The 21,619-nt window shown below is 51.1% G+C and overlaps 7 protein-coding genes across 7 annotated transcripts; 5 read left to right on the top strand and 2 right to left on the bottom strand.

Annotated features, from left to right (window-relative positions):
• Positions 1–3,077: 3,077 nt before the first annotated feature.
• Positions 3,078–3,608, top strand: SCP_1502230 (hypothetical protein; the record flags this gene model as incomplete). Its single annotated transcript, XM_027764327.1, has 1 exon — positions 3,078–3,608. One exon carries the CDS (start codon positions 3,078–3,080, stop codon positions 3,606–3,608), a length of 531 nt encoding a protein of 176 aa, XP_027620128.1.
• Positions 3,609–5,072: 1,464 nt separating this feature from the next.
• SCP_1502220 (hypothetical protein) lies at positions 5,073–5,393 on the bottom strand (the record flags this gene model as incomplete). Its single annotated transcript, XM_027764326.1, has 1 exon — positions 5,073–5,393. The coding sequence occupies one exon, from the start codon at positions 5,391–5,393 to the stop codon at positions 5,073–5,075; it is 321 nt and encodes a 106-aa protein (XP_027620127.1).
• A 3,459-nt stretch (positions 5,394–8,852) lies between these two features.
• Positions 8,853–10,550, bottom strand: SCP_1502210 (hypothetical protein; the record flags this gene model as incomplete). Its single annotated transcript, XM_027764325.1, has 5 exons — positions 8,853–8,976; positions 9,048–9,525; positions 9,582–9,753; positions 9,813–10,247; positions 10,311–10,550. 5 exons carry the CDS (start codon positions 10,548–10,550, stop codon positions 8,853–8,855), a joined length of 1,449 nt encoding a protein of 482 aa, XP_027620126.1.
• Positions 10,551–12,513: 1,963 nt separating this feature from the next.
• Positions 12,514–12,951, top strand: SCP_1502200 (hypothetical protein; the record flags this gene model as incomplete). The annotated part of the gene is made up of 1 exon (XM_027764324.1): positions 12,514–12,951. The coding sequence occupies one exon, from the start codon at positions 12,514–12,516 to the stop codon at positions 12,949–12,951; it is 438 nt and encodes a 145-aa protein (XP_027620125.1).
• Positions 12,952–13,028: 77 nt separating this feature from the next.
• On the top strand, positions 13,029–13,788 carry SCP_1502190 (hypothetical protein; the record flags this gene model as incomplete). The annotated part of the gene is made up of 3 exons (XM_027764323.1): positions 13,029–13,087; positions 13,145–13,329; positions 13,379–13,788. 3 exons carry the CDS (start codon positions 13,029–13,031, stop codon positions 13,786–13,788), a joined length of 654 nt encoding a protein of 217 aa, XP_027620124.1.
• Positions 13,789–14,419: 631 nt separating this feature from the next.
• SCP_1502180 (hypothetical protein) lies at positions 14,420–14,602 on the top strand (the record flags this gene model as incomplete). The annotated part of the gene is made up of 1 exon (XM_027764322.1): positions 14,420–14,602. One exon carries the CDS (start codon positions 14,420–14,422, stop codon positions 14,600–14,602), a length of 183 nt encoding a protein of 60 aa, XP_027620123.1.
• A 4,757-nt stretch (positions 14,603–19,359) lies between these two features.
• Positions 19,360–20,111, top strand: SCP_1502170 (hypothetical protein; the record flags this gene model as incomplete). Its single annotated transcript, XM_027764321.1, has 3 exons — positions 19,360–19,695; positions 19,749–19,953; positions 20,059–20,111. The coding sequence occupies 3 exons, from the start codon at positions 19,360–19,362 to the stop codon at positions 20,109–20,111; spliced, it is 594 nt and encodes a 197-aa protein (XP_027620122.1).
• Positions 20,112–21,619: the final 1,508 nt, after the last annotated feature.

The raw sequence follows: 21,619 nt of genomic DNA, 5'->3' as shown, positions 1-21,619 counted from the left end.
AGCAATATTGCATTGCTTGGCAGTCGCCCTCATATTCGTGACAATCGTAAGCAATTTTGAACTCGTTCTGACGACAACAGAATTTGCTTACAAGGTGTGGTCTTCGCGTGATCGGTAAAGCTCCCGATCACACATCAGGATTGACGGATGTTGGAGTGGCATTCGGGGAACGTTCTCAGGGGAATGGTAAGTGATTATATTGTGATTGTTGACGGCTGAAGCTAATTACATAATGTTTCTGAGTCGACAAAACTCCCCAGCCTCCATCCACTGCGATTACTCGACTAGAATTGTCGGATGCACTGAATTTCGGCACCGGCGGTAAGTTGATTCGCCTCCATGAATTGTCCAGTGCGCGGCCACATGCTCAGTGTCTACCTATCCTATCTTAGATATTTATCGGTCTTGCGGACTGGATGAACAGACCCAGACGTCAATATTAGTGAACTCGCCCACCGGTGGGAAGAGTCCCCGGAAGAAGCCGCATTGCACAAAGTGCAAATTGCCTATGAAGAACCACAAACATTCATCTTGCACGAAACACTCAATCACCGCTCCTATGACTGACACGTCTTTATCCGCTAAGATGGAGGGACTGGCTATGCACACCTTGTCAACTGCTGCACCCCAATCTTCCACAATCAGGATGCTGCCCTCTCAGGAGAAGGCACACAATTTGGACTGCATCAACTTCGAAGGTATTTTAGACGTTGCACACATCCTTGTGGTACTTCAGGAGGATATCCCACAGGTTGAGCCCGCGACGATGGCACATGGATGGTGACGATACCGATGAAACAATACGAAGGGAGGATGACGGCGGCGGCGAGCGGACACAACGAGCGGACGAGATGCGAGACGAAAACAATGTCTATACGGTGGGAGATGCTCCTATCCTACGGTACATGGGGCTGTATATATGCAGAGTGCCATGGGTGAGAAATGACTGCCGCCAAAGCATTGAGTAACAGAGGTCTAGCCAAGCATCTGCAGACGAGGTGTCGCAGAGTGCGATGCGTATGAAGAAACAAAGTGTAAGATGAATTGAGGCACAAATCGAAAAGCGCAGCAACTAGACTATATAGAGGAACGACTCTTTCTTCATATATACTAGAGGCTGGTTAACGAGCCTAACACAAAGCACCCGATAGATACGAGGCAAAATCAGCCGACTTCGCTAAAGTGAAGTGCACGTCGGTCGATCAAATGGAGGAGCCCGGTGCAATGGTCGAGATCATATCTTCTGCCGCCTACCGTATGTTTTGACAGTCTCCGAGGCATCATAACGGTCTATTGTATGCCGGTGGACCTACATCGTGACATGGGACTATGTCGGCATAAGTAATTGTCATCCTAGTGCGTACAGCTTAGCACCATCATTCGGAATTCGCTTCTGGATGCACAGCGCATCTGAAGCTCTCGTGAGATATTTCTGCTGGGTGTAGTATGACGAAGCGGTCCAGACCTCTCCGATTCAGACGGCTGTGGTACCCGTGGTCGCTGTTTGTGCGTCTTCGCGCGCCGTGCAGGGGTTCGTGATGGTCGACCATTCTGTGATTGCCTTGAAATGCACTGTGAGCTCTCAGAACCGTTATTCTGTCGGCTTTTTGTTCGATTTTCATATTCTCTGCAGTTCCAGCCTCTCTACCATTGTTTCTCGGGATTCCGATCAGTCACAAGCCTTTTGTGGGCACCAGGCTTGTAAAAGTAACTCACCTGGATTTACCAGATTCCCCACGACAAGAGACCAGCATCTCGATCCCGGACATGTTACGGGAATTCGAACCCTACCACTTAGACTCAACACCAAGATAAGGGATAGGAATTCGCGGTATCTGAGAAATAACAATGCAGCCCCGTTATGGTTAGCGGCTTCCACAACGTGTGAACCCGTAGGAGACAAGAGGTTCGAGGTTTTTGGTGCGTTCTGACTATCTCTCACAGGATGATGCAACTGGGACTACAGAATAGTGAACTTCGTGCACGCTTTAGCAGCATTGCATACGCGTGCACTGCGGTATCTTTTCAATTCACTTCAGGGATGACTTCATAGGCAACATCCAGGAAAAAATAGCGCAAGCGTGCCGCTGTGGAGATAGGTGTAATGTGGGCCGTTTAGGCGATCTGCACCAGCGCGGCACTTGCTAACATGGAGCCTTTCTTGGGTAGTGGGTGAGTAGCCTTCCATCTCGCGTCGAGCGTGCTTTTGTGTACCTCCAGTATACTGCAGCTGACCGATCAGGCCGCCACTGCCGCAGGAGAGCTCCAGCGTGATCACGGCTGAAATCCCGGGAATGTCTGTACTCGAGGAATGCAAAACTCAACACGCCACTCTAGTTACTAGTGCGTTTCGACGCTCCGCCCGAGTAGAGTTAAGTGGAGCTACGCCGGTTGACTGTGGCGGACCACCCGATGGGTGGTGTAGCTGTCTGTCCCACGCAACTGTTGCAGGTGCAGCCCCCGGAGAAAGGCTCGAAAATTCAAGGATCCTTCGAGCCTGAGCTAGAAGTAATCAGCTATGTGCTAGACTGTCCAGCCACTGTCCAGTCAGAATGGATCGTAAACGATTAGTCGTGAAGTTGGCAGCGGCGAGGTGTAGCATCGAAGGGGATCTACACGAATACGGGAAGACGGTTAGTTCCGCAGATACGATCAAGGCACGACGCGGGTAGTTGCAATCAGTGCGCGCATGTTTTCTAGGGTCTCCGTTACTTGTTGTATCACCATGTGCAGTTTTGCGACTTACCGCTTTCCTTGATTCGCCGCGGTGCTGAACAGCCATTCTAACCGCCCATTATCCCGCATTCTGGGGTAACAATTGCTCAAACTGGTGCGCAAGTTTGTGGTCCCATGAGATTTAGGTTCGGACGAGTACAAGCGGCCTCGTCATCTATTTTCCGCCCATCGCACGAGCAGCTGTTCTCCATATAAGCGTGCCCTGGCTCCGATCCTCCAACATTTTCCAACCTCGATCACGTTCGTACCCCGTTACATGACGCCGTCACCTTCGTTGTCCACTGCTCGTGCTTCCTCCGAGCAGCGTTCCGAGCACTCTGACAGACCTGAACGCTCTCGGAATGCTAAAGGCAAGCAGTCGTTTCGAGCCTTACCCGCTCATCACTGACTATTACATAGCCCAAGCCAGGCACCGTGCGAAGCGGAAGGCATACATTGATCAGGTAAGAATTGCGAAGGTCTTCAAAGGCGCAATGCTGATCAAATTGAGGTTGCAGCTGGAACAAACAGTGACGAAGCTGCAGACAGTGCTAGCACTTTCGCCGGACCAGGTGGCTGCGCTGCCTCCGCCTCTGCTCCGAATCCGTGAATTGGAGCAGGAAAATGAACTCCTCCATCGCGAACTGGACGAGCTGCGCCAACAGGTCGAACTGCGCAATGCGCAATTGCGACCAGACGTCAACCGCCGCGAACACTTCGCGGCGAGTGATGACCGTCTCTCAGAGCGCGATCTCAGACGCAGGAGGACCGTCGAGTCCGGTGATATCTATCTAGTAGGTCCAGTCGCCTACATATCCTGTGCGCAACCGACTATCTATCTTCGCAGCATTCCAATGAGCCTCATTCACATAGTCCACCGCCTCCGCTGGTGATACCCTCCTCGACTCACTTTTCTCAACATTCGCCACAGGCCATACCATACCCTAAATCTCAGTCCTCTACGCTTTATCCTTCGTATGGACTGTCTTACCAGATGCCTGGCACTCCGTCGGGATCGAGTACTACTAGTGCTTCAAGCCCTTCGTTCTCGGCGAGTGTTTTTCTGTATCCTGTGACCCTGCTGCAGGCCTCTGCATGCTCAGAGCACGGACTCGGATCCTAGTGAAATTCTGTTCGACAGCCCTCTGATTACATGCCCTCGCCACATTCTCAACATCGGGCCGCGCCGTCGCCGATTTCTAACGTGCTGTCGCAGTACTCACACACACCTACCCAGTACGAACTAGTCAAACTTGAAGAAGACCCCTACTCGGTACGTTCTCGTGCCCTGCGCTAGCTCCGGTTGAGCTGATGGAGTACTTGGCGAGCAGCGTCATAATAAGCCTCACGCGAACGGCTACAGCGTTTCCTTGCCCCCTTTTGCCTCCAACCAGCCGGCTCTCAATCACTGGCACGCGTACTCGTCGGAACGAGCGTGACTGTATAGCATACCCTTGGGCGTGTGGCCTATCATGTAGTGCTTTCGTCTGCTATGCGTCCGTTGCTTTTCTCATAATGTAATGTGTTCCATGTACTATGATGACATCCATGTCCTTGCAATGCTCCTCAGCAGACTGGCTACGCGGAGAGGCGCTCATAAATCCACAGGCAGCCGAGCGACTTCGAGCCTTGTCCCCCTTATTACGGCGACCACCCCGCAGCTGGATATAATTTTCTCCATTTTGTTTCTACTAGGGAAAGGCCGCCTGCCGACGGCGGAGACCTTGCTTGCAAATTATGTAAGGGGGGACTTGAATTTCTGAAGTTCGGTGGTGACGGCCCGCCGCCGTCGGTTGGTCGATTGTAGAAAAACACCAAACACGCAGTTGCGTTGGTTTGTGGATTTGAGCCTGGAGATAGCGATAGCACACACATCACGGGTAGTGGGTAGGATCTAAGACTGTATGCATGAACCTAAGATGCACGACAATAATGACGAGACAGTCGATCATACCAAACCAGCAGCTTGAGGGGTGGAGGGATCTGGGGCTCAGTGCTTGCCGCTGCATCGTCGAGTATGGGCGACACATGCATCGGAAATGGTCGATGTCATTGACATCGACGTCCATCTTCTTCTCGTCTACCTCGGCTTCTTGGACATCAGCTTCACGCGACCGCCTACCAATAGCCCCCTGGGGCCACCAATCCCTGCGACACGGTGAAGTGCAGCGTTTGGCCGGCCATACTCCAGGAGAGAGCCGAAGTTCAGGACAGCCATCATGATCCTCGCGCTCCTCCACGAGTTCACCACCTAATAGACATGAAGGTCAGTATCTACGTTCGTGTTCTGCACGACTTGTTGCAGAAATTGCTCCCGTCGCATGGTGCTGTGCACACAGTCCGAATAATTTACAGTGTCAAGGTTGGTATTCGCGGGGCCCGGTAGGTGATGGGAGCGGCGTATCGGCACGAGTGATCAGTGTTAGATCAGGTAAAGATACATCAACGTGAACATACGGCACCTCAAGGTGTGCAGTTTCCTCCGGAGTGAGGTCCACGCCCTTCACGATCACGTCCTCCAAGCGCGAAACAGAGCTACAGCCCACAATTGGGTGGGTCACTTTCATCTGAATCCACGCCAACCCGATTTGCACCATCACGACGCCCTTCTTCTTGGCGAGTTTCTCCACATGGGGGATGATGACCTTGTCGGACTCCTTGACCTTACTCTCTAGCATCGCCTTGATGGAGTCTGAGTGGAGCCCAGGAGATCAGCCCATGCCATTGAAGTTGCAGTACACGATCATCTCATGTTCCTAAGGTGCGTCAGAGATCATGTCGGATGACAGAAGTGCAGGCGACAACCTACCTCCTCGCGGTACAGCAGAGAGTACTCATCCTGCATGCTAACGAATTTGGTCCAGCCCCGCTTATCCACTGTCCACGAGGTCGTGTAGCGCCTTCATTGTCTCCTCTACGGGCAACGGTGAATCAGGAGGAGGTCGATGTATGTGATGTTCAGGCGCTTTAGAGACCCTTCGACCTGCTTGAAGATCGCGCCGTACGAGAGGCCGGAGCTGGGTGGCAGAGAGGTGCTCGCTGTGCGGGTTCGGGAAGGGCGTGTCGCAGCCAGTGGATCTAGATAAGAGATGTACAACACTTACCCCATTGGGAACCCTACCGATCCATGCAGACGAAGTAGCTCTGTAGGTAGCAGTTATGTATTGCACTAGCAATTTATTTCACTGAAACAGTCGGCACACGAACTGAGTAAGCTATCACGGGTGTACTTTATTTTATTGTAAATGAGTATTACAATCAAAAGTTACCAACAAATGCACTCTCACTCATTTGCTCACAACATACGCCGGGAACTTATAGTCCACAAACCATCAAGACATGATATTTGAATGACCAGTATACTAGATGTCAGTATCATGGCATACCAATGTGACCTCATTGCCTCATTGCTGTTCAGTCAGAGAGGATTGTACACCAGAGATCGGAGGTTTTTAATTATTGGGTTAAATGTGCCAGTGCACGCATCATGCCCAAACTTAGCTTGCACGATGTCATACTAACTGGGACAAGACAAGCAAAATATACTTAATCAGATGGAACCGACGTCGCGAGCTAGCTATGCACCAGGCATCGTCGCAAGTCCGCGAGCGTACCAGTCCCTAGCGATCGTGGCTGAGCACTGGCAGTTGTGAGCAAGAGATCGCAATGTAGATCGAGATTAAATCTGTTTCCACGCCAAGCTTGCTCCTTATTCAGCCAGTAACGTTAGAGCTCCGTTGCGCACTGCCTCTGTAGAAAGCGCATCCAAAACAGGATCCAACATAGGCACGGTCACGAATCTAACCCGTTCCCAATGGAGCTCATTTGATTACCAAAGTTGACGCCAGTATGGGTAGCCTGGGAGGTAGTGGTGTGTGCCTCTCGATGATATCTCGTGCGCCCTACCGCTGTATCTGTACTCAACGCAGTTGCACAACGACGATCTCCAGCTAATAAATCAACGCCAAACGACCAGAAAATAGAAATAGTCTTTTTGCACTCTATCTCAAGCCGACCATTTTCTCACTCACGGCTGAAACTGTGGCTGAAACTGTTATCTCCACTTGTAAGTCCCATCTCGTCGTGCTCACTCTGATCTTGAGGATATACCATGATGTTCTCTAATCTGTCCAATATACACACAATAGGTCGATGCCCAGCAGCGGAACAGACATTGTCGTTCGCCCTGGCCACCGTCTAGAACGTCTTCGGCTTGCTGAAGAAGTGGCCCAGCTTTGTAAAAGTTATGAAATCCCTCTTCAATTTGCCACTCAAGGCAAGCCTGACTCTTTTCGAGAGGATGCTGAAGTTGACGACCGTATTCATGAAATTGTGATGGATCGCACTTTGGAGACTCACTTGCCGCAGATCTCCCTCACCGAAGGAGATGTCTGTCATGACGTCGTTTCATGGACTTCTATTGTCCCTACCTTGGCGGAACCTCTGTCGCGGTACTTACAGACAACTAGAGGGGAGATCAGGCATCTATCATCCAATATGGATCTGCAGTGTCAGACTGCCTCATGCAAAGCGCGCGCCGCACCTCTGCTGTGTGTTTTCATCGACTGTGAGTAATAGAATCCACTTGAATCGCCTATGACTAACGAGAAAATTGGTTCACCTACGCATTCAGGTTTATTTGTGACAGAATTATCTACCTGTGCATGCCCAGGTACCCTCGAGCTCCTCTTGGAGAATGGGTTATTTCCAATGTCTCCTCAAAAACCTCGTGTCGCATTTGGGATTGACCTTCTTGAATTACACTCTGTGCTCTGCTCGTCTTCCTTGGGTGATCTGAACAAGTTGATAACTGCTTTGAGATCCTTCTACACTTTCCGAGGTTTTCCGAAAACTGAACTGGAGGTGCGACAGCTGGTCAATGTCCCTGGAACATGTACTCAATCAAGTTCCTCGACAGAAAAACCTTTTGGATGAGGCATTTCCACAAGGACTTACCACTGCAATCCGTTGGTATCGTGTTCTCCGCATGCAAGTCAGAGGACAGTTGGTTGAAGATACGAGCTCAGGCCCAGATTTGGTGCTTAACCATTCTGATATTGCTCCCGCTGGTCCTGATGAATGTTAACCGACAGAGTCCGGAATGCTGGGTAAAATTTTTCTCTGATCTTCCTGTGCGTCATCCATTGTACCACAGGTAGTAAGTGTCTTCGCTCACTCAGTACTGATAGCCTCAAAGCTCAGCGGATAATATGGACGACATCAGTCACATTGAGTTCAATACTACATCATCGACAGATCTCGGAGCCAGGGTTCGTGCAGGTGCCAGAAACTCTATCCAGTTATACTTCGACATTGGAGATATCACTAGGCTCTGCAATCCCACAGAATTCTTGAACGATGGATGTCTCAATGGCTGTTGCCAGTTGTTGAGGAGCTATTTTAGGACAGACTCTTCCGATCATTTTGCTATTCTCCCCACTTATGCCTTGACAATGTACCGAAGCAAATCCGAAGACGACGCGCTATGGAGAATGCTGCACAACTCCAAATTCTGGGATTGTGATGTATGGATCATGCCGATACATAGACGTGCTGCACCAGGACATTGGGTGTTGTGTGTTGTCTACCATACCCAGCGGAGAATCCACCACTTCGATAGCCTAGCTATTGAAAATTCTTGGAAGGTGGATGTTCGGGTGAGTCTTTGTAGTGATCCAAGTTGATCTCTACTTAGCTTCGTGAGGCTTGCAGGATACGCTTGGAATGATTTATCGTTTGCGCAGGATCGCCGAAGAGCGTGGAAATCCCATGAGGCGAGCAACAAAGGCATCCATTTGGCATGCTCACCCACTAGCTGTACGTGGTCCCTTCCTGTGCTTCCGCATCCAGTTCATCTCACGCGTAGCCTCTCACGTCAGCTTTCGCCCAAGCAAAGCAATTCTCATGATTGCGGTGTCTGGGTGCTTGCATGCATAGCCGCTGTCCTAAGGGGATACACAGGGACTGGACTTCACCAGGACCGTATGCGCTGGTTCCGTCGCTTCCTTTTATCGCTCGTGCTGTCTCTTCCTGTTTCTAAATGATCTATTGCAATATGAAGTAATTACTGACTACACATTGATATCTAATCACTCTATTGAAGACATGTTGTTGCTTGAAGCTCGAAGCAGAGCGAATCAGACTACATGCAGGAGCGGTGGTACTACGGGGATGGGGTCTTTGTTGTAGAGCAATTTCTGCCGCATGCCCCTACGCGACACGTCGGGATAGACACACTTGAGGCTGCGATGAGCGCACTGACTAAAGTGAAATAACAAGAGGTCAGCGACGGAAGTAAGCATGTATCACCAGTATCGCAAGAAGAGACGCACTTGCATGTCCGATCCTTCTTCTGGGGGAGTGGACTTACACAAGCGATCTTGCGCCTGCGACAGAAAAAACACGCCAAAGTGAGCGGCTTCTTCGGGTTGTACTCTACGAGGGGTAGAGAGTGCGTTACTGTCGGAGCAGAGGAGACGCCGGAGTGCATGGAACCATGAATAGCGAGCGAAGGATCCTCCGCCACCGCTGGAGGTGGGAGCATGGGCCACGGATGCGGCTGAGGTGCGTGAACGTGCGAAGAGAGTGGAGATTCTGTCTCGGTGAAGCGAGGATAGGAGTAGGCACAAGGCGGAGAGTTGTGCAGTGCGACGGTATAGCGTCGCTGCTCGGATGGCTGCGGGATTGGCTCAGATTGGGACTGAACAGATACGAGAGTAGGATAGTTCGCAAGCGACTGGGGATATGGGTAGCGGTGGTCATAGCTACTGGCTGCCCAGCGGTCAGTAGAATCCTTGTTTGCGCAGTGACCTGATGTAAAAGTGTGAGGCCGTATTTTTAGGCAGTCGTTCATTCTCACTACACACCTAGGTTGTCGTCACACCGCGTACGTCCCATAAGAAATCCTGGTTGCGAATAAGCAGGGACATGACTCCGATCTTGCGAGTTCGAGTAGTCAGAAGAGCCCGAGAAGCCGGCGGGTACGTCAGGACACGGAGAGAAGCTGGTATGTTGTAACGAGAGTGAGAGACCAGAACCCTTGATGATGAGGTCAAAACGACGTCACTAAGAGTAAAAAAGGATTGACAGTTATTTACCGAGTAGTACTGAGCGTACGCTTCTCCAGGAAGCTGAGCATTGACAGGAACGCAGAAGAACGTGCTTGCTTCAGCGGGAGAATCGGATAATATCTGCGAGTCGGAGACTGTGGATGTCGACGGATAGCACGGGGTGCGAGACGCCTCGCTGTAGCTCGAATTGAGCACGTGGTCTCGAAACGCTCGTACGGAACCAGAGACAGTAGCAGAAGAACGCCCATCCACCGTTTGCTGGCCCTGAGGTGTCTCGCTAGTAGATATGCACGAAAGCTGGAGTTCCTCGTGGGAGGAGAGTCGCTGCAGCAACAGGCTGCCCTCCTGGTATTCCTGCCAGTGTGGCCAGATGCCGTTGTGCCCGGGCAAGAAGTTCTCATAGCCATGTTTCGTCCACTTGAATGAATCGGCACCACATGGATCGACGCGGCCACAGTGAGCCTGCTATAGAATAGCAGACTAAGCAAGCTCGGGAGGTGAATGGGTGACCCAGTAGTCACGAACCTGATCGAAGAAAATCAACCTGCCTTCCTGATAGAAGTCGGGATGTGCGACGTTATGCGAAGGGCTACAATTGACGGGTGACCCGCCGGGGGCTGCCCGGTCGGGACTGTGGCAGAACTGGTGTCCCGCAAACTGGTATGGGTAGGTCCTGTCGTCATACGACATGTCCACTGGAGTAGGTAGAAACTTCGGGTCAGACTCTACGTCTGTGGCGGAGAGCGGAAGTGAGTGTTGGGACATGATGCTAAAAGGGTAAGTTAGTCGTTGGAGTGGAGCACAGTGAGGAGTTGGATGTTGAAGGCACAGTGGGGACTGGACGGACGCATCCCCTGAATTTATCGCTCTCCATGAAGAGACAAAGCTTAATAAATGGGAGACGCAACAACTCCGAAGCGACAAAGGGTCGCGAACTTGCGCGCCGGCAGTTATCTGATGGCCGCTACTATGCCCCAAGTCGGCAGTTGAACGCGTTATGTCATACATCAAGAGCGTGACAAATGTCGTCCACGGGAAACCCCCGATGTATCCACTTGAGGAGTTAGCTTTCCCAGATTGGGTCGGATCCAGCCACCATCTGCGGCCCGGCAAACCTTTGCATCTTTCCAACCCTAGCTAACCCTAGTGAGCGATCGTAGTCACGGCTAGAACACAACAACGTGCACATGATTCTCAGGTCATGTGGTCTTAAGCAACAGCGACGAAAAGCCGCTTTCGCAGATAACTGAACCCCCCTAATTTCTAGCTTTGTATGTAACGCGCTAACTACGGAAGCGCCGTGAAATGAACAATTTTATTTCGGAGTAAATAAAATTGTCCGCGGGAGAGAACGCGTGTGTATGCGCCACGCAGTGTTGCATACAAATTTCGACGGGGGGGGGGGAAGGTTCTGCGGGGCTTCGTGAGGGAGCGGAACTCGGAGGCGCGAATTCCCAAAAGGGGACCGCCGACGAGATCGGCCCGCAGAACCTTCGGAGCCTGGCAAGTTGATCCCGCGGCCACACCATGGCGGGTCAGCCTGGGAGACGAGACCATACCTAATGTAAGGATATTAGAAGGATAGAGTAGTCGAGGCGTCGGAGTTAGCCGAGGCGTTGAATACGCGCTCAACCGCGTAGATGGGTTTTTCGTCTTTACTTTACTCGCTGAAAACCTGCCTTCCGAATAAACTCGGTTCAGTGCATTTCCCGCGACTTAAGGACCACCAAAGGCCGCAAAAGCCTTATACATAACCAGGCTAGAGAAAAGAGAATGGGAGGTGGGTGGGTAGAAAAAAGCGAGACCGACGTGTAGGTGAGGAGACGTGTGCGCTCTTCCTTCCTACTTCACGGTTTTCATAAGAAGCTCGTAGACATTCAGATCCTCTTTGTATGAGTATGTCGTCTATGCTTCAAAGAAGAAACCTTACCCAGCTCTCCATAATCACTGTAGGGACTATGCAGTGAGCTATTCTCTTGACATTCACCGGCCTGCGGCACTGAATATTAATGTGTCCACACTTGCAGACCATCCAGCAATTTCCTCAGCTAAACGTGCCTCGCCGACACCTGCATGACTCACTTCTATCATAACAACCAAATACTGTCCTCCATTCACGACCTTCCCCTCCTCTGTCTTCGCATCTGTGTTTGCCCATCATGCAAGATTCTCTTCCAATTGTCCCCATCGCCTCCAGGAAGGGCAAGGAGCACGAGCCTGCCTAACCAACTGACATTGCCGAGAAGATGCCCTACAGCGGCAGCGCGCAGCGTACGGAGCCCGAAATTTACTTTATGAATTACTTGCTCAATTTTCCGTATCTCATTTTCTTCACAGTTCGTCTCGTCCAAGAGAAAAGCCGAGCGGTCCTCCCAACCGTGTTCCACTGCCCGTATACCACCGCCTCGCCCACCGTCACCCCGGAAGCTGCACGCACCCCTGCTTCCGAATCCCAACATCATCGTATCGCAGCCATCTTCACTGCATATGGAGGCCGACACTGACAAAATCTCCCGCTGCCTCAAGATCTCAGCGGCTTCCTCCCGTGCCTCACATTCAAAACCACACTATGCGAGCGCGGTAGGAGGAAGCAGCCCGAGCAGGGTGTTGTACAACCCGAACGCGGACCCGATTCGCAAACCGGTTATCTTCACCACGGAACCGGACACTATGTCGGACCGCGGCTCGAGTTTGTACGCACCTTCCGGACCTTCCGGACCCCGCCGCAATGGACGCACCATCAGGGACAGCAGGTGTGACTGCGGGTGACGGACATCGACAGCTATTCGACCACAGAAAGGACGATCCTGTCCGGTTCTCCGTCTTTTCACGTCCTTGCGCGTCCCCAAATGGGGCGAACCAGAGCGCAGTCCTAGGCCGACCGACTCCAACGCCCAAGTCTTCTGGGGACTACGTCTCCGCGTCTTCGACATCGTCTGCCTCTTACGCTCAGTCGTCTATCTCGTCTAATTTTAAGTTGTCTTCTGCCACTACGGACACGTCCTCTGCAGCCTCTGCGCTATTCGACTCTGCGAATGCGAAAGGTCACGGGCGACGTCCAGAGGGAGAGGATAGCGCGAGCGGGGCGAATGCGTTCTCTACGCAGCTGAAGAAATTGTACCATGCGATCAGCGCGCTTGAAGCTCGGATCATGGGAGAAGACTGAGATCGAGACGAAGAAGGTGAGTGAGAGGGCCAAAGGATAGGTGTGTTGATAAAGGGGCGTGCCGGCGAGGAAGCGAGATGAAGCGTGGGGACGAGGAGGCAGAGCGGTGGCGGAGGCTACTTGTGAATCACAAAGAGTGAGTTGTTTCCCTCACGATCATCTTCATTCTGCTGATCCATCGTTCCGATGACAGGCTGGCCGAAAAGATGCACAATCTCCTGCAACTTACACTTGCGCCTGCCGTACCTTCCTCACTCTGTGACATCCCGACCAAGTACAACATTATTATGCACCTTTGGACGACTACGTTCAATCGTCTCCTGCAGTCCCTCCGTCGCGCTTCGATGCCACCTGTAAGTTCGGAAATTGCGCGAGAAGGTGATCAACCTCACCTTCCATATATGGATATGCACTAATCACGTGCCAGGATTTCATTTACCGCGCGTTCACGTTCTACACTGGGAGAGCACAATCTCGCTGAGTTTCGCGCCGGTTGAGTCGAGGTGCTCTGATGATGAGCACATCCTTCGGGCCAGTGGTGGTCGGCTCACCGTTTCTGCAATTGCTACAGCTTCTGCAATTGCAGCGAGCCATTCTCTTGACACTCCTTGGCTTGCTACACGGAACGCGTCTGCGCTTTCTGACCATCCGGAGATTCCCTCGGTGAAGCGTGCCTCACCGACGCCCGCAGCGCCCATCGATGACTCACCGCCATCCTCACAACTGAATGATGGGCCGAATGCTAACGCCAACGCTAACATACCCAGTGTTGGCCTTGCCGCTGCGCGTATGAATGGAGATGGAGCCGGAGAAGGAGCAGCGGCGGATGATCGCTAGGGACTGGTACGCTTGCGGACTTGCGACGATGCCCGGTGCGGGAAAGCTCCACCACCACCTTGGATTGCTCAGCCGGGACAGGGACGGTGGCGGGAGGATTTCCGTGGCGTGCACCATTTCGTGAAGAGGTGCGTGGCGGTGCTGTTTGTTTTTCAGGAGAGGGTGCTCACGCGTATCTCAGCATGATCACACTGCATCCGTTTTCGACTTCTCGAGAGTCTGTTCTCCCGCCCTGGTCACCATGTGCGCAGGCGAGCCGTCAAGCACCTGATGCGACACTCGTGGACCAATTTGTGTTGTTGCACGGGATGCTCTTCACGAATGTCCAGCTCGACGACTTCAAAGGGGTTCAGGAGCACTTCCATGAAAAGCTACAGATCGAAGGTGTGCATTTATTCTCTCAGGCTCTGCAGAGATGCAGACACGCAACCACGCTGGAGTTGGAACAATAATCCGAACATAGCAAGAGTACTGCACTAAAGACTCGGAGAAAAAAACATGGGAAAAAATACAAGCCGCAAGGGTCTAAGATAATATGCCCGCTCCGTTATTCTCTTTCTTCGACGATGGAGTGATTGGTCGCGTGCCACATGATCTGAGACGAATACAAGGAAGACAAACCAACGAATAAATGTTGCCCACAACAGATGAGGACGTATTCTTTGAACTTGATCTGACGGCCGTTGACCCCGCTTTGGAAGACGTGCTCCGGGGCTACTTTTTGTCTCCAGTTGAGTCTCCCGTGGTCGCTATCGCAGTCGATGCAGCTGACGACATAGTCATATCTCCATCGGAACCAGGCTTGAAACGCTAGCAAGTATCTAGAGACATTGACTGTCAATCAACCAATGGACTTCTCCAAGATATAGTGTATACCAAATGTCCTCGGTGATCTCCCCATTGCTCGTAGCCTTTCTGGAGAACGTGGACTACATCTCCGAATCATTACCAACAGCGCATCATTTCCACCGACTGATGACCAGAATCACGAGTACAAACCGGACGCATACGAAGACATTCCCTCCAATCGTCTCGTACCACTCTCCTCGTGCGCACCATTTTGCCACAGGTATTCTGATGTCGTACTAGTCGAGGGCTGTGGGCCACCTGGCTGTCAGTAGATCATTCCCCAACATCACATACTCGGCGTCACTCGCCAACGCACTGCAAGGTCACAACTACACGCGGCATCTGTCCGATCACCCATATACCCACCGGTTTGTCCTATGGCGCTTCAATTCAGAGTCGATGTGCGATCTTTTGGAGGGTCCTCACATAACAGATGCCGCTCATACTCACACGTGATCACTGTCTTCGGACTGCTGTGTTGTGCGCCGCGGTGTCAATTCCGCAAGCAATTTGTCCATGCACGTTCTCGGGAAGCAACGTCGCTGCCCCGGCGTCGTTTTGTTTCTATTGACGTCATATATCTTACCGTAGACTTTTTCGTTCTGGGACAATCTTTCGCGGAGTTCTACCGGGACACCTCGTTAGCTCTGACAGATCCCAGCCGAAGGGCGTACGAAGAGGTCTCTCTTTTCTACGCCATACTGTACAAGAGGTATCGTGTTGGCCCCACCGCATCAGTTCCTCGCCCGCTTTGAAACTTAGCAGCTCAAGGTTTACAAGGCATGGGCCAGCGCGTTCCTGTGATTACCTTCCGTGACCTACACTTACCACCTGATCCGTGTGCATTCTGCCACACGGACTCTATCATGTCGCAGTGGTCGCAAGCCATGTACGTACTTCATTACCTCAATGATGGGCTGGACTTGTGGTCTTGTGTAGCTCAACACGTCCAGCATGTAGACTCTCTGCATCAAAACACAGTTCATCTACCTATGTCTGTAAACCCCAGCAGGAGTCTGCCATGATATGTATAGCCACCTCTGAAAGGCTTTGAGTTGCAAATATAAACCACGTCGCCTGCCCTTTACAGCACCCTGCATCGTGATACAATCTGACCCGCCTCCTAACAAACCCTGCCTGGTGCTGCAGACTTTCGACACCTTTCTGAAGTTTCCTCTATAGAATTATTGTTGTCCATGGGCACTCTGCTCAGATTAGGATAGTGAGACGGTTTGAGGGAAAAGATCGAGTTACAAAGCGGCGTCCAGTGACCTGTTGTGCAAACGTTTCGGCGCGAGCAACCGCGCCTGTGTCGGTCCCGTCAGAAATGGTATAAATCTAAAGTTCATCAAGTCTCGAAATCCAGACGAGCGAAGCATCATGAGGGTAGATATGTCCTGGTTACCTCACTAGTCTTGACGCAAAGACCTGCAATCAAGAGCGTCTACACTAAAACAACAAAGATAAACTCTTCCGTGGTCTTTCCGGGGTTCTAGGTTTCCCAAGACACTTCGCGCCGTACGCGCTGCACTCGACGTGGCTGCTCTGGAGTGGATGCAAGATAAAATCCATGTTTCATGTCCCAGCAGTACATAAACATGGTACATATCGTATCAATCAGAGATGGTAAGCATAGACTCAGTAGCAGGACTAGGGAAGGGAGTTGATGGTTAACAGGAGCAGGAGAGGCCGGACGCTGTCCATACGTATATCGAAGTTCAGATATGAGGGTGAAACAAGACCTACACACAGATGAATTTTCAAGGAATTTGGCAACGGAAGTAGCATCCAAAATTCCTACATATTTTCAGTGCCTCACGAGGACGGCTAGAAAACTCCAGCTAATCAATATACGTATACGGCGGTTCTAAAGCTAGACGAGTTGCAGTTTAATGGCTCCGGTGATGTGCTGCTACTGGCCCGTGTTAGCAACTTTTGGGAACACAACGTGGCCAGCAGCCTGTATGTGAGTTCTGGCTGTTTGAGCCTGAAGCTGTAGATACCTCTTGGCAATAGCTGATGGCTTCACCATGACACGAGGAAGCGTCTCGCCACTTTTGCGGTACGAAAATGACTTGGCAAATTCCAGCCCATATTCTTCTTTCGCTCGTTGGGCTAAATTTTCGTCCTCTTCGCCACGCATTGTTGTGAGGGAGTCTAGTATTCTCGTGACGGATTGCCTTCGTCCATTGTCAGAATATCTCTCCCAGAAGCCGTCGGGTTGAAAGCGACGGTATTCCGCCACTAGAAACTAGAAACCTTTGGTGACTTAATAGACTCTTCGTAGATGATCTCAGTACACACCTTCCACTGTGACCAGCGCTGCTTAATACCCGTCCACTGAGTATTTGATCGATACTGATAAATTTTCGGCCAATATTTCAATGCAATGCTTACGCCTAAGATGCGCAGAGGCGACGATAGGTCCCAAAAGGATGAGGTGTCATCCCACATACGGTTCAACCCATCGAGATCATGCACAAAAGTGATTGCAGGAGGATCAGGAATGTCGTGTGGATAAAAATGAAGTACGCCGCTCGCGAGTCTCACGCTTATTAGGGCTGTTGCGCACAACGGTATTTGCGCAGGAACAGACCGCGGAACGGCGGTAGTGCAATCTGGATTAAGAGGAGACGGTCTCTCTGCTAAGTATGGAAATTGATGTTCCTGCACTCGTCCATGCTGATAATGTGACAAATAGGATGCGGGAGTCAGATCAGGGTAGGAGGGCTGACGGTGATGAAGTGAAAATGGATTATTAGGGCCAGGAGCGAAGCCGCGGTATGTTTGGATAGTCTGGCACAAACCCTCGACTCTCTTCAAGAGTTGATCGACTAGTGGAAGGACAGCAGATTTCTCGTCGGCGCCGCAAGGTACCAGGGCTGTAGGGACCTGAGCGCTGCGTTGAATGGTCCTATTAAGAGGCCCTGATGTTGACTGCAATGAATTAATTTGGGCCACGGAATCCTCAAGTGCTGGCGCAACTTGCTGATCTGGAACCAGCGTGGTGGCAGCGACGATACTATACGCCTCAGAGAATAACAAGCGTCAAAGAAAAGTCTTGTAGCCATGGAATAATGGACATACCCAGTCAGAGAACGCGTCGATATCTTTTTGCGTCCTCAAGTCCGCTGATCTCCCCGTAGACGGAGGTGGATCAGTACGCTTCGCTATGTTTTCTTGCCGCCGACGAGCAGACGTTTTTACACGTTTTGGTGTTCCTTTGCCTGAAGCCCCCGCATCATCAGCGCTTGCAGGTTTCCTGGGGCCTTTATGCTTTCGGACTGCAGGTGTCGTCTTGTAGCTACAGGGTTACCACATTGAACGAACTACTCTCGGAAGACAAATTCGCACGCACGTGTCCCAAGCTTCCTTATTCTTGCTGAAAGCCCGCAAAGCTTCCTTGTAGGAATTTTTATTCCGTCTTCCTGGCTTTGGAATATCCCACCGCTTTATAAGATCTAGCAACTCGGAGGCCCGCATGTCTGGCCTGAATTAAATGGGCTCACTTCCCTGACTGAAAATATGGTAGGCCTGAGCTTACAGATAGAATTGCGTGGTGCACCATTCGCCGTTCGCCAGCTTTTCAGAGGGAAGGGAAATAGTTTCCTACACGTGATGATTGTAAGGATAAAGCAACTTAGCAAAGGGGAGCATTACTGGCCTGGCTCTCGTGAAAACTGGGCGCATTTGCAGTCAGTGCAGTTGATGCGGTTGATGCCATCAAAGGGAAGTGAAGCCTAAATACGGAATGTTCGTTTACAGATGGTTGGAGGAACTTTTGAGACTTGGGAGGCGCAGATGGGATGCGGTCAGGGAGGCGGTCAGTGATGGTGAGTGTGAGAGGTGGAAGTATGTATAACATCAAGTGTCGCTGAGTGACACCGAACGTCAGTGAATCGGATCTTGATAGGGATGGTCTTTTATTGGCCGGTGAATGACAGCCACCTGACAATGCACACAGTAACAAAACGTTTGCTGACCACCAACTGCAGGCACAATCCCGCGGCAGGTATTCTCCAAGTGACATACCAGGATGGTTGTGGAGGTCTCGCTATCACAAATCATCACTAGTTTTGGGACTATTTACCGAATTAGTCAAACAGGCTTCAAGTAAGCGTAAATGATCGAAGAAATGCATATTTACGAAGAGCGTTGCTGGGAATGTAAAAGATATACGTATATTCTGGATGCGAAACGACGTTGTCAGAGAAGTCGACTGTTACTCGCTAAACGGTTGCAGTCTTGATATCGTCGGCTAGATTACCAGGGCAATGAACGTTGATGAAGCGTCCACGGTGTCCATGGCCAACGTTGAACCTGAGGCCCAGTCAAAAACCCGTCTGTCCGGAACGGATACAAACCACGACAAGCGGAATAAGTCGGAGGAGATCTAAGCTTATAGAAGATGCGACAGACTCGGCGCTTATATATGACTTGACATCGCCTTCTCAGCCTGTTCTTAGCAGCACGTTTTTGAATTACTAGTCATGTAAGGTTTCTCTGTCCTGGAACAAACTGTCGCAGATGCTAGGACCATGACATAATCCCGGAGAGCACACCGACACGTCCAAAAGTTTTACTCTAGTGTCGCTAGCCCTCCTACTGTCGGTGCAGTCGACGCGCCATCGACGTGTCCCACCTCGTCTCTCGACTACTATAGTACCTTCAATATCACTTCAGTTTTCTGCTCTAACCGTGCTTACGCATCTGAGTGCAACCATGCAAACGGAACCGAGATTATCAGCAGGCTACGACGGCTACTGCAACTGCAAGGAACACTGCGATGGAGTGGAGAGGCTGGTATCTCGCTCAACCTGGTACTCCCATGCCGCGTATCGCGCGAAGATCACCCAGACGTTCACTGAGTTTATTGCGGGCCAAAGAGGTCTCGACAATCCTGCTCCTGCACGGAGACACGAGAACAGTTCATCCTTCCTATGCAAACGCGAACGCGATCACCAGGGAGCATCCGGATCCACCTTAGCCAGAGATAGCCAAGAGCAAGTCCCCAAGCGGAGGTGCATGAATAACAACTACGACGTACCGAATGAGGGGGTCTGTTTCATCCATTCTTTTTTATGTATGCAGCTTATTGTTAGACTCGACAGAATAAAAACTCTGCTGAACGATCCGCAGGCATCGCTTGCGAGCACGAGACTTCGAATGATGACCTCAATGCAGCAGCCAACGATTCATCGTACGAAGACTCGCGAGACGACAGGGATGCAGCAACAGGGTTCCAAATCAGCACACACCAGCTCCAGAACAGCGAACAAGATTTCCTTGGCACACAGAAACACCTCAGCTTGAGAGGTAAATCCATCTCTCGTCTTGTTCCATGGTGTCTGATGTATTTGTGCCTGGCGAACGAAATCGTCTACTCTCCAAATCATTGGATGTACCACGTCTTGTATTTAGGTGGGCTGAAGGGGAATCATGCTTCCAGTTACAGTGAGCTGAGAATACGCTAGTGAGATAGCTGTCAATTCATGGTACGTTGCAGATACATTGAACGGGGCCGAAAGACCGTCATGCCTTCGTTCTTGTGTTCTATGAGTCATGACCCGCGACTATACGTTAGAATCTACCTCCGTAGAAGTTATGATCAAGCTTTTCCCAGCGATATTTCATCTCACCGTGGCAGCCGCAGCGATAGGTGCATTCCCGAAACGAGCGTGCTGCGATAATTAATGGCAACGGTCGGACCAGCTCATAAGTATAAAGGGCTCGTTCGCCGCCTTTGAAGACATACCTTCGACTCACACAACCTCGACTCAAATTGAATATGGATGCGTGCGGATAATGTAGATTTCAATTGTCATTCTGTCCCTGAGCTGAGTGCATTCCTCCCCTAAATCAGAAAAGAATAGCTGACCGACGATCGCAAGCTGGCTGGACTGTCAATTATTCTGCGCAATCATGCTGCCAAGTGAGATCAGTTGCAGATCCCTGCGAAGAAGATAGAAGGGACACACATGCGTAAGAGACCTTCTCCGCCAAAAAATGACGTTCCAAGGGTGAACTAGATGTTCCGCGGGAGCAGATAGACATTCGAGTTTAGTCCAGCTATGGAGTAATGAAAAAGTTAACACTATTACCATTATTATTCTTCATAACTGTACAGTTCTAAGGGTCGAAATCAATGTATAGTGAGTGAAAAGAGTAGGGAGAAAACACGCGGCAATTCAGCCGACGCAAAGCCACTGTAAGAAGACGAGTGTCCTCCGTATATTCGGACCAATTTAGCACCGGAGGATCACGCCATCCTTCGTAGCCACATGTCACACTGTCGAAAGACGGCCGATATAAACGGAACGTATGGGTCGACGAAACCTGCTACACGTCTGCCAATCGTTGAGCGCCCGGATTTTATGATCACTACGGTGTTTGACAAGTAAAATGTTAGCATGAGACGTCGCGCATTCGATGGAGAGTCCAAAGGAACTTCTAGCACGGTCAATCTAGGAGTAATGAATAGTATTAACTTAAGAATCGCTGTCACAGACTGTGATGTTTTGGAGAGTGCAAATTAGATACCGTCACGACGTCCCAAGTCGAATCTCGACTTGTACGTGAGGAACCGGGAAATCGATGAGTGCGATGAATTTATGCCACAACTATTAATCTCGGTGAGAACTGCCAGTGCCAGTGGGAGAGAACGTTCCCGGAAACTAGAGCAGATAAGGGACCAGGTTGGCGAGATAGCTCGCCCAGCTCCGCTCATCGTGCTGACTCGGCGTTTGAGCAGAACAATACTATGGGTTAGTACCACTCACTCGGCGGAGCCTGTAAGTCGGCAGCCCGGGCGCGCATCTTCTCAGGTCAAAGGCGCACACTCCGCCGCTCTGCATACGCGGCTATCCCGCTTTGGACGTGGGGGCAGTCAGTGGACTCGGGAGGGCAAATGATGGACTCGGGAGGGTACCGCCACGAGACTCTGGGAGCGAACGCGCACTTGCACGTTAGAACCGCGGGCGCT

This window comes from Sparassis crispa, assembly GCF_003851025.1.
Source record: "Sparassis crispa DNA, contig_000014F, whole genome shotgun sequence".
Taxonomy (NCBI): domain Eukaryota; kingdom Fungi; phylum Basidiomycota; class Agaricomycetes; order Polyporales; family Sparassidaceae; genus Sparassis; species Sparassis crispa.
The sequence above is the reverse complement of the archived record's forward strand: the minus strand, read 5'-3'. Positions and strand labels throughout refer to the sequence as shown.